This window comes from Epinephelus fuscoguttatus, linkage group LG10, assembly GCF_011397635.1.
Source record: "Epinephelus fuscoguttatus linkage group LG10, E.fuscoguttatus.final_Chr_v1".
NCBI lineage: Eukaryota > Metazoa > Chordata > Actinopteri > Perciformes > Serranidae > Epinephelus > Epinephelus fuscoguttatus.
Window position 1 is genome coordinate 17,425,433 of NC_064761.1, and position 17,291 is coordinate 17,442,723.

Below are 17,291 nucleotides of genomic sequence, written 5' to 3' on the forward strand. Positions count from 1 at the left end.
CGGAAAAATGGCGGCACTGCTGCTGCAGGAGCTGGACAGCTCCGAGATTTCTAAACTCCCCAAAACAATTCAGCACAAACTCGAGAAGATTTTATCGGATCAGCAATATGAAATCGATTCTTTGAAAGCACAACAGGAGCAATTTCGGGTAGACAACGGTAAGATATTGCCTCGTATTACATTCGCTAACGTTAGCGTCGCTAAAGTGTTTTGCTTTGCTCATCGTGCATTCATGCCGGTTAACTGAACAAAGTTAAAGTTACTAGTTTTGCTTTGAACGTTCACACATATTAACCCCACTTTGTTCATTGTTTTAAATGTCAAGCAACGGCTGTGGGGTTGTGGAATAACGCTTTCTCTGGGTAACACTGGAGGTTATCAGCAACCACGATTTCAGGCTAAAGCTAGCCGGAGCTAACCTACTGAGCTAACCTAGCGTTGACAAGATGACATTGTACGGTGAAATAACGGTATTATCTCCACTCAGTTAACCAGTTTTAAGTTTTATGGTTGAGTTTTTGCTGACTTTCTTTCTTACAGAGCAACATTTCTTTGAAAAAGTGAAACAACTTGCTCAGTGTCAGGAAGAATTTTTGTCCCAGACCCAAGATCATCTTAAACTCAAAGAGGAGTTTACCAAGCAAGGTAAGAGTGAACGTATTGCAATATTGTATACTGATTTAGCTTGACTAAGCATCTCTGGGTTGTATTACTTCATGATATCGCCTTTCCCAAATCTCCCTGTAGAGGAGGAACTTAAAAGTGTGCGTGACAAGAACAGGGAATATGAATCCGCTCAAGGGAGGCTGTCATCAGAGCAGGTAAGGCAACCAAATCAGATATATGAATAATCAAATGATTGTTTTAGTCTCTCTGTCAAATTTATTGGCAGCTCACCTGTCAGAAGTAGTGCTGTAATGTTTGATGTCTTCACCTGACTCAGTCAATTTATCTGTTAATTTTAGTACAGCTTTTCTGTGTATTCCAGATGTTAGACTGGCCAGTTTCCTGCATGTGGTTACTGTATTTTTCTGGTTTTAACAAAAACTGAGTTAACACATTGATTTTAACAAGCTTTTGTCATCACAATGCTTAACCTAAAGTGTCCAGAAACCTTGTATCATCAGCTCATCAGAAAAGTGAAAGCATTGTTACATGTCAGTGGGTTACAAGATGTGCATTTGGTTTTTGTGTTTTTCTTTGACGCGCCCATTGGCTTACATGTTTTGAAAAATGTTAAATAAACAAATATATGCAATTCTAATGAATTTGAAAATGGACCAAGTTATTTAACTGAATAGTTAGTTGAGCTAGTTAACTGATATATTTATGTCCTGAAAATTCCACATGTAATAAAAACAATGTTGTTGTCGTTGTTGTTGTTTAGTCTTTGCTGTCAAAAGCCAAAGAGGAACTGGAGGCAGAAAAGCGAGAACTTGTGCGAACACTGCAGAGGAGGTCCCTGGAAGTGGAGCATTTAAATGGCATGGACAGATTAATTCGTCTGGAGACATTTGTCAAAACTTTTCATTTCTTTTTCTACATACTGTCACTTGAGGTCGCACTAATATTATTTCTCTTGTTTCACTAGATGACTTACGGCAGCTCAATGATAAGTTGGTGGAAGTCAACACTTCTAAGATGGCCCTGCAGATGAAGTTGGATGAACTTGAATCGGCTGAAGTCAATATTAAAGTGCGTTATGTTGTTATTTTTGCCGAGGTTAAATGATAACTTAACATCAAATTTGTCTGTAGAGGAGGCTAATTTGTAAAGAGTAAATTCTGTGTTTTACCTTTACAAACAAGTAACTTAATGCATTTGTGGTGGTTTGTTGTTATAGTACAAGGAGAAGCGTATGGAGCAAGAGAAGGAGCTGCTGCATAGCCAAACATCTTGGCTGAATGAAGAATTGAAGGCTAAGAGCGAGGAACTGCTGTCCCTGTCCCGACAGAAGGGAAACGAGATCCTGGAACTTAAGTGCAACCTAGAGAACAAGGAAGACGAGGTATGTCTCTTCTTGACATTTACACAACTGTTTTTTTAAGGCTGAATGACATGGAGAAAAAAGTCATGAGGGCAGTAGCAACAAATACAATGATAGCATGACAGTAAACAGTCACTTACTGCCCATGCTCTGCTTGACCTTGGCTGCCAGCAGTTTCTCTGTGTATTGAGTTAATTTAAGCACGTCTTTAGTTATGAATGATTACCATAATCTCCCGTGGTCATTACTTCATCATTTTTTGCTTGTGACTTTCAGTTGAACAGACTCCAAGACCAAGTGGCCGCTTTGAAGACTTCAAATGAACAACATCAGAAACAGAACGAGGATGTGATCAGCAAACTAAAAGAAGTATGTGTTTGGCATTTCTAACAGTCTGCCCCAAGTCTTTTTTTTTACACAAAGAATTATCCATTTTTGTTATGCACTGGATATTCTTCAACAAACTAATCCGCATGGCAGCATTTAATGTGACATTTAACCATTGAAGTGTGTGACTGAATCTTTATTCATTCTAGGCCAAGGAACAACAAGTCACCATGGAGGAAAAGTTCAGAAATGAGCTGAATGCAAACATTAAGCTTTCCAATCTGTATAAGGTACGTATGTGTATGATAGCAAGCTGATGCAATGCATTGCTTTGTACTGCATTGCATTCACTCACAGTGATTTATTCCTCTTTTCATCCATGGAGTATCACTACTCACATTGTTTGAATGAGATTTTTAAAAATAGTTGTGGAGACAAAGTAATTGCTAAGTAATTCTGTGGCTTTATCAGCAGGATTTATTGTTACCATGACTGAAATGATTCACTGTGTATTTGTTCCTTTGCCATTATTTTGCAAACTCTAATACTGTTGTTGTGGTGACAGGGAGCGGCAGCAGATTCTGAGGCAAAAAGTGAAGAGCTGACCCGCGCAGTTGAGGAGCTACATAAGCTGCTCAAGGATGCAGGAGAAGGTGCGGGGCTATAGCAGAATAATCACAACTACCATTCCTAGTATTTAATCCTTGACTTGTTCCAAGAAAGAGAGTCTGAATATGCTTGTCTGTTGAGCGTAGTGGTTTAACTGCTAATTAAGGTAGCTGTTGTTGGGAGAGTTGTACCTGACTTAGAATTATGTCATTCAAATCAGATTTGGCTGTTCTGTACAAATATTCAACAATACTTTTTTTGTTTGTTTTTTTTCCATATAAAGTTTTAAAGTTTGAATGGGCTCAGCAGGATGTTCAGTATGACAGCGGCATTCCCTTAATATAGTACACAAGCTAACTGTGCTAAGGATGGATTGGAAATGTACAACACCATTTTTTATGACACTAGATGTGAAACAAAAGACAGGCTGTGTTGTGCTGAGTTGCTGTGAGCTGTAAATTCACCACTTATAAACAGAAGAGAGAAAAAATATTTCGGAGCCTTACGGTGCAGAATCTTTCCCCCTCTTTACCACTATGTCTTGTCCACAGCTGACTGTATCAGAGAGTACTGTGAAAGTCAAGAGCTCTCGCTCTGCAGAAAAATCTGGGGACCAAAGCATCCCCAGAAATATACTGCACAGCACACTGTGAAAAAAGACTGCTTGACTTGAAGCAATCTCAGCAGACTAAGGGGTCTCAAACAGATGAATCGAATCTCTGACTTTCAGGGGACAGCCCTAGTTGTTGGTATTCCCTGACGTTTGCTCTGTTTACTTTCTCCACCACAGCCAACAAGGCCTTGGAAGAGAAGTTGCAGGAGATGAATGGTGCCACAGATAAGAGTGTTGCTGAGCTAAAGGAGAGGATCCAGGGTCTTGAGAAAGAACTTGACAATGCCAATGAGCTGCTATCAAGTTCTAAACTTAGAGGTCTGTTTGGTTGATTCTGATACTGTGTTTGTCACAACTGCACTGGTTTACATTTTGGATGTTTTTGAAACATGTCAACAGCAAGCCTTTTTAGGGATTTTCTTTTAATTAACAACTATGACCTGTGATCTGTTTTCTATTTTTTTTAATATCCAGGCCCTATTGGTACGACATCTGTGATCACAGAAGAGCAAATGACAACAATGTCTCCAACAGCAGCGGCTGTATCCAAGATAAAGCCTGGCATGAAGCTAACAGAGGTATGTTCAACTAAATTTCAACATCTAAATTATTTTATTATGAAATTTTAGCTGACTTTGGAAATAGGTCTGATGGACTGGCTTGTGAAATTAGTGGACTGCCACAACGGATTTCCAATGTTATTTGATGTAATGCAATTTATTAGACCATATTAAGGCGACAAATGTATTTAGAGTGCACCATTACGGGACTGTTTTTAGCATTTTCACTTCGGTTGTTATTGACTTGCTTGTGTTTATTGCTCAGTAAACAGTATTGAACTTTCAGTACAATTGTCTGCACCGCTTGTGTTTCCCTTTTGGACTATCCTATTTTGATACGAGATATTATCTGTATGTTTAGCTTTATACAGCATATGTGGAGAGCCAGGAGCAGCTGCAGTTGGAGCGATTGGAGAACAAGAGGGTCAATAAGTACCTGGATGACATTGTGCAGGAAGTGGAAGCCAAAGCCCCCATCCTCAAACGGCAAAGAGATGAGCATGAACGCATGCAGAAGTCAGTGGCCAGTCTCTCTGCCAAGCTGGAGCAGGCTGTTAAGGTGGGTATATCTGTCTGTCCATCTAATGCAGACTAGTTGTGTACAGTATATGTCCAGTGGAATGGGATTTTCCATGAGATTACATTTTATTATTTCTTTGTTGTGGTGGCCATGACATGTGTGAAAGCAAGTTTTATGGTTTGCACAAAAAATAGATATGCATAATAAATATGTAAGTAAACAAATATACTTCTTGGTGAAGGAAAATGGTTAAGGTAAGGCCAAGAATTTGCTTTTTTGAGACTGGTTATTAAAGAGTGCACTACATAACACTTTCTGCATTTCATCAACAAATTTTTTTTTTCTCCAACATGTTGGTGTGTTTACTTCAGGAGGTTCACCGTCTGCAGAAAGAGGCTGATGAAGCTAACAAGCGCTCCTCTGTACTGGAAAGGGACAACCAGAGGTGTGAACTGCAGCTAGGAGACATGGCTCAGCAGGTGAGTTCTAACTCTCTTCTTTCAGTTTAAAGGATAATCCTGGTTATCAGAATACTCCAGATTCTTATTTTCTATGCCATCGTTGGTCTTTCTTGCCAGGTGCGTGTACTGCTGATTGAGCTGGAAGAGGCTCGTGGAAACCACGTGATTCATGAGGAGGAGCTGAGCTCGGCCGACGTCAGCAGCACATCAGAGGTGATCAGCCAACACTTGGTGACCTTCCGCGGTGTAGAGGAGCTGCAGAAGCAAAACCAGCGTCTTCTGGTGGCCCTTAGGGAGCTCAGTGACGCCCAGGAGAAAGAGGAGCTTGAGGCCACTGGCAATAAGTACGTTAGAATGCGTGTCGATTTCTTTTTGTTTCATCCTTGTTGTTGTTTTTTTCTTGCAGTAATAAAATTTTCGAAGAGAATGCTAAAGAACAGGACTGCCACCTCCACCTTCATTTTATGAACCCATTAATTTAAGTAACCAAAGATGTCAAACTGTGAGTTAGGCTAATAGAAAATGATCTGTTACAGGCGTGGTGAACTGGAGCAGAGTTTGGAGAAAGCCCAGACTGAGCTGGAGTCCCTGAAGGAGCAACGTAGCCAACAGCTTAAGATGACTGAGTCCATCGTGAGGCAGAGGGACATGTACCGTGTGCTACTGGCTCAGGCAACCGGAGTCAGCTTCCCTCAGCAAGGTAAGAGACAAGATAAGTCCAAGTTACATATTCTTGATGCAAGACATTGTATCTAGTACATGCACATTCAACAGCTTCCATTATGACACCAAGCAATTAGATATAGCTCACTTTCTGTTCAGTCTTTCTGTCAGTGTTGTGGTGTTTTTTTCCTATTTGGCTAAACGTCAAGGTACACCACCAGAAGAGTTTTCCCTGACCTCCACCCCGCGACGCTCACCTGCAGCCATTCCCACCGCAGGAACACCCACTGCACTCGTCTCCATGGCAACAGAGTCCACTGAAGCTTTGGAGGCCAAGGCAGCTTTGCGACAGGTGAGCAAACTTCCATATAAGGTTTGTTTAAGTGTATTAATCTCAGCATTGCAGTCATCTGTACACCCTGTAGTGCATGTCAAGCAGTGCCCTGTGTATGTTGCATGGTGATGACTTACTTTCAGTTACAGGCATGATTTTTGTTAGCAGGTTAATTTACTGTAAAGCACTACCATGGCTTCGGATATTCAGATTTCTGCTCACTGCTAAACGTAGCAAGGTTACGCTATCTGCAAATTAGTATTTATGGAAATTGTCGCCCACTGCACGTATGAGTTTGCCTCACTTGTTTCCCATGTGTGCCACTAGATGGCAGTGTGTCTGTATTGTATCTGCATTATTTTGACTATGTGCCACAAAGATGATGACCTTTTTTGCTAATGATGCTAGAGAATGAAAAAAGTACAACAGTGCCAAGTGGGCAAACAAGAAAGAAAATGAACTGAAGAGGATTTACGTTTATTTGGTTCTTATTTTATTGAAAAGTCATCGGAAAATGAAATTCAGCAGTGAAGTGTATGGAACTATATTTGCAGACATAGGTTTTACTGACGACCAGTGATTAACCTTTGACAGTAATCTCATGTGAATGGGTCCAAGGTTGATGTATCACGTGTTGTTCCTTGCCCTACATGAAAATGACATTTCTCAGACAACATTAAATGTACTCTTTTGACACAAAATGAAAATGTGTGGTTGGATCTGCAGTTGCAGGAGGTGTTCTCCACCTATAAAAAGGAGCATATGGAGAGTGAAAAGGCACTGACGGAGCAAAATGAGAAGCTCCAGGAGCAGCTCTCTGACCTCCACTCCCAGAATGGCAAGATATCCACCCAGCTTGAGTTTGCCTCCAAGAGGTCAGTTTGAAAACCCTTCTTCTGGTTTCTCAACACTCAATGTATTTAAAGAATACATAGGAGAGTTCGTCGCCTGCCACTAAAAAGGATATCTGTCTCAACAATATCAGGTATGAGATGCTGCAGGACAACGTTGAGCGCTACAGAAAAGAGATTGCATCCCTCAGAGAGAAAGGACAGATGATGTCAGCTGCCACACAGAAGCATGAGCAAACCATCCACACTTTGAATGAGGACGTGAGAGCTGCCAAAGAGAAACTCAATATGGCTGAGGTTTGTCCTCGTTCCAGTAATCTTTATCTTTTTTATGGTGATGTTTGCACCCAAGTTTTTTTCCTTAAGCATTTTATCATCATAATGTGGGGAATTGCAGTGGTGCTTGATTTGAATTTGGGACTGCTTAAGGAGTAATCTAGACTTATCTCTGTCTGTCTCTTAGGGCCGTGCTGAAAGCCTGCGTGAGGAAAGAGACATGCTGAAGCTGGCGGAGTCCAAGCTTAATCAGGAGAAAGAGTCAATCCTGAGCCAACAACAGAGCCAGAACCTGCTGCTGACCAACCTCCAGACCATTCAGGTCATCTATAAGTATTAAATCACTCCTTGTTTCACACACAAACACATAAAAACAGTTCAAAATTATAACTGCTGTGCTCTTCTAGGCCACTCTTGAGCGTTCAGAGACTGATACACGTCAGCGTCTAAACGGCCAGTTGGAGAAGCAGGAACGAGAGATCTCCCAGCTACAGAAGAGGCTGGAGCAGGAAGTGGAGCAGCGCCACCTGCTCAGCAGAAACCAGGAAGTAAGCATAAAATTGAATAGTCCATCTGTTTTATGCTGGTATACACCATTATACCACTTAAACTATCTCTACCTAAATCAGGTTCAGAGGTGTTATGGTATACTGATAAATCAGTACTGCTTACTATGTTTACAGAAAAACTTAACACCCACTTTAATCTTAAACACAATTCAGTAGTTTGCTTACGTTTTGCTGTCACTCATTTCTCATGCTCAGATCCAGTTGGTGGAGGCAAAGAGGCAGTTGGAGCTGCAGGTAACATTACACCAGAAGACCAAGGAGCTGCTGAATTCTGCGGAGTTGGAGCTCAACACCCTCAGGCTGCAGTCAGGCAGCAGCGAAGCACGTCACACCCTGAGCTCCCCCACCACACCTATTATAAGAGGTTAGCGCAAACAGACAAACGCATGTTCATACAGGCAGAAGAAGCACAGTACACAGATGAATCTATACAAGTACACATTTAAATGTATAGCATCTTCACTGGTTGTCATCAAATCCCATGACCACAAAAATTTAAGCAAAACAATTTCAGGTTAACGTAATTAAAGTCAAATAATTTTCTCGTGAAGTCACTGTCTATGTAATTAAGTACACTACAGTAATCATTGACATGCCTGCAGTTGTGAGAAGTTAATAAGAGACATAACGTGACAAGTAAATTGCCCAAATTTTACATGTTCTGTTGATTTTTACAGGCGGCTGACCCAATTTTACACCTGACCTACTTTTTCAGCAAAAAAGTAGATGTTAACATGCTGCGGTCTCACTTGCTCATGCTGTACAGTTTATGAGATGAGATCCAGAAAAAAAACAAAAAGAGACATTAAGACATTATGGCATGTCTGAGCCACATTCTTTCAGATGTTTGTGGGTTTGAAGCACAGACTCCTAACAATGTAATCAGCCCACAGTCCATCCTCCCTTCTTAAAAGCACATGCTAATCCTACTGTATTCTCTTCCGCCACTGACTCTTTCTGCTTTCAGGCCTGCCAAGTTCAGATCAAGACAGAGAGGACCTACAAGGTCGCCTGCGGCTGGCTGAAACCCGGGCAGAGGAGCTGGCAGAGAGTCTGAGGGCAGCCACCTCCACCATGGAGCAGTACAGAGCCATGGCTCAGAGCCTGGAGGAGTCCCTGGACAAGGAGAAACAGGTGCAGAACAAACCCATATTTCCTGTCCATGCTCCACCTCTCCTAAAACCACTGACCACAACCACAAAAATGTTGATGATAAAAAAGAACTATAAAAACTTGTGTGAGCAATTATGTGGGAAGCACATCAACCTTTATTACAATTATACACCCTAGGTAATGATCCGACCAAAATATAAAGACTGTAATTAATTCCTGCACACTGTGAGAACTAGAAAAGCAATGTTTTGAAATGCTAGATTTCCAATAAAGTGAGTGCTTCATTGTCATTACTTACTATGGCATAATTTCATTTTCCTATTAATGTGCCTGCCATTAGGTCATGCTGAGCCAGACAAAAGTATTCAGCATGCCTCTTAATTTAGCAAATCGCATGGCTATTTGTTAAAATAGCCCTGCTTGATTTTCTTTTCTACACCACAAAACATATGACATTTTGTCTTGGCCAAAATCCTGATTTTCCTAAATACACATATTTGTATCTTTGATTGTTTAATTGTTTAACTTTTGAATTAACTAATGACCAGGTAACGGAGCAGGCTCGCTCATCCATTGAAGTTCGTATGAAGGAAGCTGAGAACCAGCAACGCCGGCTGGAGGAGAAGCTTCTGGAAGCAGAGAAAGAGAAACAGAATGTAGAGGAGCAGAAGAGGAGAGCCCTGGTCTCTCTGGAGGAACAGGTATAGTAAATCCCACATTATTGAGCACATTTTTCCTCACCACATTTGGGCTTCTGAGCACTGCTTTGGTGTTCAGGTATAACTGTCATTATACAAGTAAAGAAAACTTTTTATTTTTGATGTGTGTCTGTTAGTTGAACACTCTAAGGAGAAATCTCAGCAGTGCCCAGGCAGATCACCAAGCAGCGCTGCAACAAGTGGCAGTAGCTGAAGCCCAACAGCAACAAGCTCTACAAGACAGCCAGGAGCAGGTAAGCAGGCATTACAATATTCAATGTAGAAGAATATGACTAATATCAGTTCTTATTTATTGGGGAATGTTCCAATTAAGGCTAACAATCACCTGTCAATGTAAAATCAGCCACCACATTTCCTTATGTCCACGAATTACCCAAAATAAAATGGATTTCATAAAGTATCCTTCTATATCAGTTACACATTTGAAAACAAAGCATATTTTATCAGGAGCAGAGATCCATTGCATCCTGTTATATTCTGTCAAACTATAAAAAATCTGAGTCTCCCTTTTCTGCGTACTTCTCTCTCTTTCCATTTCTAATGCATTTCTAATTTTCATTTCTCTCACTTTCTATTTCCATTTTTCTTTGACATTTAGGAAAACTGCCAACCAGACATGATTTAATATCACCACTTAAATGTGCAATAATTATGTCAAATCTTTTATCCTGTTTCCTAGGCTAAGTTGGCAGCTGAAGCACAAGATAAGTATGAACGGGAGATGATGCTTCATGCGGCAGACGTGGAGGCCCTGCAGGCTGCTAAGGCTCAGGTCCTGCAGGCCGTCGAGCTCAGACACCAGCTGGATGAGAGAGCCCAGAGGGTCAGCGCTGAGCTGCTGGAGGCCAGGGTGTCCTGGGGGGAGCAGGAAAAGATCCTCAAGGTGATTTGGTAGATGCACAGGTGATGACAAGACAAGATAAGATACGACGACGTGGAGTTTGCGAAACCACAGGAACATCAGCATCAGTCCTCAATGAAAATTTAACGTTCTGAACCCAAGAATTGAAATTAAAATTTCATTTATTTCAAACCTATCTGATTTCATATTTTAAGTTGTTGTGGTTATTTTGACCACTTATGTTTATGCTTTCAATCTTAATATATTGCCTTTATTTTAGGAGGGGGTGTCGAAGATGGAGAGCCGCTACGAGGAGTTGCAGAGGCAGAACACCCTCCTGCATGAGCAGATCCAGACAATGAGCAGCAAGATGGCTGAAAAGTTGCAGCATGCTGCCAGTGAGAGCCCCATGAACATCTCCCTAACTGAGGAGGGCAAGTCTCAAGACCAGGTCCTTGAGATTCTTAGGTAATGAATGTTTATCTCACATTACATCATCTGTCATTGTACTTGAGTTTTATAAATAAAATCTGTTAGTATATTGGAAAAAATGTCAAGAAAAGAATTCAACAAGGAGTCCAGATGTCTCAATCTATACAACTCCACACTGTTTTGACTAGTTATACTAGTTACTGTTCTTGTCCTGCCATGTTGCTCAACATTTTTGAAATCCTCGTTTCTTCTCCATCAAAGGTTTGTGCGTCGGGAGAAGGAGATTGCAGAATCTCGTTTTGAAGTTGCCCAAGGGGACAGTTTACGTTACCGTCTGAGGGTGGAGCACCTGGAACGAGAGCTGAAGGAGGCACAGGACAGTTTGAGTGCTGCAAAGGAGAGAATGCAGGTGTGTTTATATACTCACTGATCTTTTTTTACTCCTGACCACTAAAAAATCTTATGTGTAGGTTTGCTTTGCCAGTCAGTTGAGTTGATTGTTAATTGGAAGATTAAGAATCTCTTTTCTTGAACGTTTTTCGTAATCTGTGTGTAAAGAAATCATCTATTAGCTCGCGTACCTCTAAGAAGGTTAAAGTGAGAACTCTTTACTTAATGAAATACACGAGGCATGTGTCTAACGTGGCCACTAGGGCTCAAACGTAGAGATACCACATGTGACTAAAAGCCCAATGCTAATTCTGCTCAGGTGACAGCGAAGACCCTGGCTCAGCATGATGAGCTGATGAAGAAGACTGAAACGATGAGCATTCTGATGGAGACCAACAAGATGTTGAGAGAGGAGAAGGACACGGTTGAGCAAGAACTGCAGCAAACCAAAGCCAAGGTATTGTTTGCATGTTATAGAAAAATGTAGTGGTGGTGGTGAATTTGGTGTGTACATGATATACTCATGAAATTCACTTCAAAACTCACTCCATTATCCTGGTGTTGCAAGCTGTCATATTTTTGAAAAGTAATCCTGAATAAACCTCAAAATCTAGAATAGTTTCAGGTCATTTTATGTGCCTTTCAGATTCAAAAGCTGGAGTCAGACATCTTGCCACTGCAACAGGCCAACTCTGAGCTGAGTGAGAAGAGCGGTATGCTGCAAGCGGAGAAGAAGATACTGGAAGAGGAGATAAAGCGTTGGAAAGCTCGGACCCAGGTCGGTGAAAAGACTACAAAGAAAAACAAAATTCATGCCTCTTGTAAGGGGGAGAGAAATGCGTCTGTCATTAGAAAAATAGACTGTCTTGTGATCTTCATTTTATTCCCAATGTTTTATCATTTCACACCACTGACGCACAACTTTCTCATGTTCTGTTAGCATTTGGTGAGCCAGCAAAAAGATTCCGATCCAGAAGAGTACAAGCGCCTGCACTCTGAGAAGGAGGCACATCTCAAACGAATTCAGCAGCTCAGTGAAGAGAGCAACAGGCTTAAAGCTGAGGTTTCCAGGTTAGGAATTTTAAATGATGTAACTATTGAGTTGATGAGGATACAGAGTGTTCATCTTCTCTCATTCAATCAGTACTTTATTTTCTGGCACTGTAGCATTAATTTTCACAATCTCTCAATTTCTCTCGATAGGACCAATAATCTGACGACATCTCTGCAAGGCCAGATACAGAACTTGCGTGATAGTATGAGTAAGATAACTGATGAGAGGAATGCACTAAAGAGGGACGTAGAGACCAAGAACCAGGAACTCCAGGAAAAGTTGCGAACTATCACCCAGGTCAAGAAGATTGGACGCCGCTACAAGACTCAGTATGATGAACTCAAAGTTGAACATGACAAGGTGAGAGCTCAGCAGCTGTTATTCTCACTGCTCTCATCTTTACTCTACAGCTTGAATCAAAAAGAACATAGTTGTGTTGTTTGTTTTAATCCATTCTCAGCAGTTGCCTAAAAGCCATCCCTGTTGTGGTGTTTTGAGCATAATTAATCTTTTATACTGCATTTTTCCTAGTTGGTAGCTAAGGCTGCAGCAGGCCCATCCCAAGAAGAGGAGGCTCGTCAAGCCTCAGTTCAGGAGCTGCAGAGCCTCAGAGATTCTCTGAACCAGGCCGAAACCAAGAACAGAGAGCTGGAAGGACAGCTGGAGAACATCAGCAAGGTTAAACCGCAAATCACAAGTTTCAGTTAAAACCTTTTGACTGAACAGTCATGTTAATAGTTAGACTAATGTTCTTCTTAGCCTTCTAAGGGCCCGTACACATGCAACGTCTATAACTGCCTGGAAAGCGTAGGGTTGGCCGCTGGGCGCTACTTTTGTACCTTTTTTAAGCCAGCTTTCAAGAGCATGGTGGCAGGTTGTGTCTGTGGTTGCTAAGCAGCCTAAACAAGCACTGTATCATAGCCTATTTATCTGAAATCCTGAGCGTGTCGTCCATGAGACAGATGAAAAGCTCTGGCAGCCCTGCACAAAAGTGATCAACTTTTCCATATTTACCACAGACTGACATTGACGGAAGAAGGGAAAGATATCTGTTGGCTGTGATTGGTTGTTCCTTGTCACATGACATGCGATGCGCACTGCTGCGTTCCAAAAGTTGAACTTGGTTTATCTCGAGGAATTTGAGGGCGCAAAAAACATGCATACAGCCTCTAACAGAAGGGGAGGTCATTCTTTTTGTACACCATTATCAGTTCACAAGATCACATAGCTTGAGTAGTTTACTGTTTACATCACTTGAAAAATGCAGTATATATGCAGTTGTCTCCCCCCCACCACCACCACCTCCACCACCACACACACACACACACACACACACACACACAAATATGCTTGTCTTTATCACATACATACAATCATTAGCATCATGTCTTCTTGGTCTGCGACAGGTGGTTACAGAGCGGGAGACTGAAGGGCGTAATGCCCAGGAACAGTCCTCCAGGCTGCAGACAGAGCTGACCCGGCTGAGGCAGGAGCTGCAGGACAAAGTTACCCAGGAAGAGACACTAAGACAGCAGATGTCTGAAAAGGAGGAGAAGACCAAAAAGGCCATTGTTTTTGCAAAGCAGAAGATCAGCCAGCTCAATAGTGAGAGGATTTTTCTCATTACAACCAATGGACCTATGAAAAATTCCTTATTTTATAGATTTCTCCTCTATTTGTCTTTATTGTGTTATTTGTTGTTTGAATCTGAGACAAAAATGATTTATATTTAGGCGCCAAGGAGCAGCTGCAGAGGGAAAATGAGGAGCTAAAGCAACAGCGCGAAGAGCTGGAGGTGCGAGTGAGCGCTCTCAAGTCTCAATACGAGGGCCGCCTGAGTAGACAGGAGCGAGAACTGAGAGACCTGCGAGGCCAACAGGAGAGACAAGAGCAGAGGGACGAACCACCTGAGGCAGGTCCCAGCAAGGTGAAATTTTCACAAGCCAGACATTCAGTTTTTTTGTATTGGAATAATCGCCAGCTAATCTGATAATTGATAAACTGGTTCAAGTATTTTTTTTTTTTTTTTAAGAAAACTGATTCCAGCCTCTTAAATATGTTTTTTTTTCTGGTGTCTTTACTCATCTGTGACATTGAACTGATTATATCTTTGGATTGTGGACAAAACAAGAAATTTTAAGGATGTTGTTCTTGGCTCCTGTTAACATTGATCAACATTTTCAACCATTTTCTGACATTGCACCAACCAAACAACAGTTAAGCCACCACAAAGTCATGACTTTAAGCATCTTGTTTGTTCTCATCATGACTTGTGTCTTCCTGTCCTGATTTTCAGACCCAGGAGCAGCAGAGGAGCACAGAACAGAGACAGATCAGTCTGAAGACGACCCCAGCTGCAGACAGGGGCAGGTATGAAACACAACAGCTAGAACTGTTCATCCTTAATATAAGTTTCCACTGTGGTGCAACATGAGTATATAGAACTGAACACATCGTACTTTTTCCCACTGTTTTGGGATGCTCTTTAGTACACTTGCTCTGACTCATTCAAGTCTTTCCTATATTAAAAGTACATTATTAGAGTCATTATTCATGCCCTGATCTTTGTCTCTGTCAGTGCCAGCACATCTGAGCCTCCAACTGCCAACATTAAGCCAACACCTGTGGCTACAGCCAGCAAGCAGCCTGTCAATCCAGGGAACAAACCCACTCCAAGAGCAAGCATCAGGCCCATGATTACCCCAGCCACTGTACCCACCCCAACACCCACGGCCACTGTCATGCCCACCACACAGGTGGAGACCCAGGAAGGTAAGTCCAGTTGCAAAACTTAAGGCATAAGCTTCCAATAGAGGAAACCAGACAAAGCAGTATTGCCTCAGAAGTTATTCTAGTAAAGGTAATGACGTGACAAAGGACTTTACAAATGTGTGTAAAGTCTAACTATGCAGCTACAGGCTAAACAAAAAGCCGAATCTGTTCCTACTAACTTAAACTCCTCTACAGCCATGCAGTCTACTGAAGGCCCACCAGTGGAGCACGTGACTGTGTACGGCAGTGCCAGTGGCTCGGTGCGCTCCGCCAGCCCCAATGTCCAGACCACTTTAGCAAGCCCCATGTTGACTGTGCAGCAGACTCAGACGCAGGCCACAGCATTCGTCCAACCAACTCAGCAGCAGAGCATGACCCATGCAGAGCCAACCAATCAGGAGCCAACACCTGTGGTCATTGAGGCAACACCTAGTTCGCAGGTGGAATGGCCTTCAACGTCCTCCACCTCCTCTGTGTTTGGGACAGGTGAGACACCAAACTATTTTAAAATGGAAATGATTGTAGGGTTTATATGGAATAGCAATACACATTTATAATAGTGCTGTATTTGGGAAGATATTAGTATAGGAGATGTACATTTTAAAGAGGCATGGACACATTATATTTGCATATTAAAATGAACTTATTAGGTTAAACCCTCAGGCTCCTGTTTTGCAAACGTTGGAGAGAAGAATATTATCTTTGAAAAGATTGTTTTCATTAAGCTACTATTAGACATGGTGTGGTTTTAAAAGTATCATTTTATCCAAACCAGGGAGAAGTCTGAAATATCTTCATGCCTTATCTCTAGTTTCAGCAACTCCAGGAACCTCCTCCATGTCTAAGAGGCCTCGTGAGGAGGAGGAGAGCACCTCCGTGGTCACTGACACAGAGTCCACCCAGGATGATACCTCCAGGGCACCAATTACCAAGAAGCTGCGCATCATCCAAAGAGTGGGTCCAGAGGTGAAGAGGGGTGGGGGTTACACAGAAATCTTAATCAGCATTTTCATTTTTTAATCACCTGAAAGCTGCTACGGTTACATCATGTATGTATTGTGTGTGGTCCTCAGGAGGAGATGTTGGTGGAAGACAGTGCTGAGGCTGAAGGGGTCGTGCCAACAGACAGTCAAGATGGTGCAGAAGCAAGCCAGGTAGGCCATCAGAAAATATAGATATTAATAAATTCCAAAGTTCAAAAAGTTTTCTCTTTTGCATTTCAGAGAGGATAAATATGTTGCAAGTGTTTTACATGTCCTGCCATTGCCAAAGCTTATATCTAAAGGCTCACCATGAAATCCTACCTGATGCCAGTAAATACATTGTAACAGGCAGGAGTAGTTAAAGCAGAAGTAATGTGATAATTACTTGATGGCACCACATATATCACCTTTTTATGGAAGATATTAGTTTGTCAAACAGAGTGTAAATGGGTAGAATACATGTTGTTCACTGCTGCGCCCTGCAGACAGAGGAGTTCCCAGCACTGGAGGAAGGAGATGAGGGTGCAGCCTCCCAGTCTGCCATGATGGACCAAGAGGTTAACTTGACCCAAAGTGACACCACTGACCAGCTGCAGCAGGAAGTTATCGTCATAGTAACAGACACAGAAAGTGAGGAGGAGCAGGAAGAGGAGGATGAAGAGGAAGAGCAGGTAGGGAGTAATATCTGAAGTGCCATCAGACTCCAGTAGCAGAATTTGTCTTGGTCTCCTTCCACTAATGATTTGAACACTGCTCAATGCAGGACTACGATGAGGAGGAAGAAGAGGAAGAGGAAGAAGAGGAGGAGGACGATGAAGAGGATGAGGAGGAGGATGATGGAGAGATGGGGGAAGAAGGAGAGGACAGTAACGAGGGGAGCGGAGACGGCAACGAGGCTTACGAGGGAGATGACACGGAGGTTCGATTGCCCGTGAAACATAGTGTACTCAAAGTTACAACTCTGACCTTTCATATAACGTCGCCCACACAGCTCTCACATCCCGTACACCATGTTAACCCTTCTCACACTTTCAGTCAGAGATTTTTGAACCTTTTCCAGCTCACACACTCAGTTTTTCCACACAGTCTCATTTCACTGTCACTTGTCGCATTTTGCCCCTATGCCGTAACGTTCTGTCTGCGTGAAAGCTGCGCAAGTGTTGACTTAAGATGTTTACCTTTTTACTCTAGTCTTGGTTGCACATGTTCAGTGGGTT

At 42.1% G+C, this 17,291-nt stretch overlaps 1 protein-coding gene across 1 annotated transcript in view; it reads left to right on the forward strand.

Annotated features, from left to right (window-relative positions):
* The window catches only part of tprb (translocated promoter region b, nuclear basket protein), a 23,464-nt gene continuing 6,173 nt past the window's right edge, over positions 1–17,291 (forward strand). The window contains exons 1-41 of the mRNA XM_049587489.1: positions 1–158; positions 541–645; positions 748–821; positions 1,388–1,484; positions 1,592–1,695; positions 1,844–2,008; positions 2,264–2,356; positions 2,524–2,604; positions 2,880–2,967; positions 3,714–3,854; positions 4,011–4,114; positions 4,458–4,655; positions 4,988–5,095; positions 5,195–5,421; positions 5,614–5,777; positions 5,950–6,092; positions 6,801–6,949; positions 7,060–7,222; positions 7,389–7,523; positions 7,609–7,749; positions 7,966–8,134; positions 8,738–8,904; positions 9,432–9,584; positions 9,719–9,835; positions 10,282–10,485; positions 10,724–10,911; positions 11,137–11,284; positions 11,585–11,722; positions 11,912–12,043; positions 12,206–12,336; positions 12,469–12,679; positions 12,851–12,997; positions 13,726–13,924; positions 14,053–14,246; positions 14,616–14,689; positions 14,898–15,091; positions 15,287–15,577; positions 15,903–16,057; positions 16,165–16,245; positions 16,560–16,745; positions 16,838–16,993. Coding sequence (XP_049443446.1) covers positions 8–158; positions 541–645; positions 748–821; positions 1,388–1,484; positions 1,592–1,695; positions 1,844–2,008; positions 2,264–2,356; positions 2,524–2,604; positions 2,880–2,967; positions 3,714–3,854; positions 4,011–4,114; positions 4,458–4,655; positions 4,988–5,095; positions 5,195–5,421; positions 5,614–5,777; positions 5,950–6,092; positions 6,801–6,949; positions 7,060–7,222; positions 7,389–7,523; positions 7,609–7,749; positions 7,966–8,134; positions 8,738–8,904; positions 9,432–9,584; positions 9,719–9,835; positions 10,282–10,485; positions 10,724–10,911; positions 11,137–11,284; positions 11,585–11,722; positions 11,912–12,043; positions 12,206–12,336; positions 12,469–12,679; positions 12,851–12,997; positions 13,726–13,924; positions 14,053–14,246; positions 14,616–14,689; positions 14,898–15,091; positions 15,287–15,577; positions 15,903–16,057; positions 16,165–16,245; positions 16,560–16,745; positions 16,838–16,993 — 6,066 coding nt within the window. The 5' untranslated portion in view covers positions 1–7. The remainder of the gene's footprint in view (positions 159–540; positions 646–747; positions 822–1,387; positions 1,485–1,591; positions 1,696–1,843; positions 2,009–2,263; positions 2,357–2,523; positions 2,605–2,879; positions 2,968–3,713; positions 3,855–4,010; positions 4,115–4,457; positions 4,656–4,987; positions 5,096–5,194; positions 5,422–5,613; positions 5,778–5,949; positions 6,093–6,800; positions 6,950–7,059; positions 7,223–7,388; positions 7,524–7,608; positions 7,750–7,965; positions 8,135–8,737; positions 8,905–9,431; positions 9,585–9,718; positions 9,836–10,281; positions 10,486–10,723; positions 10,912–11,136; positions 11,285–11,584; positions 11,723–11,911; positions 12,044–12,205; positions 12,337–12,468; positions 12,680–12,850; positions 12,998–13,725; positions 13,925–14,052; positions 14,247–14,615; positions 14,690–14,897; positions 15,092–15,286; positions 15,578–15,902; positions 16,058–16,164; positions 16,246–16,559; positions 16,746–16,837; positions 16,994–17,291) is intronic.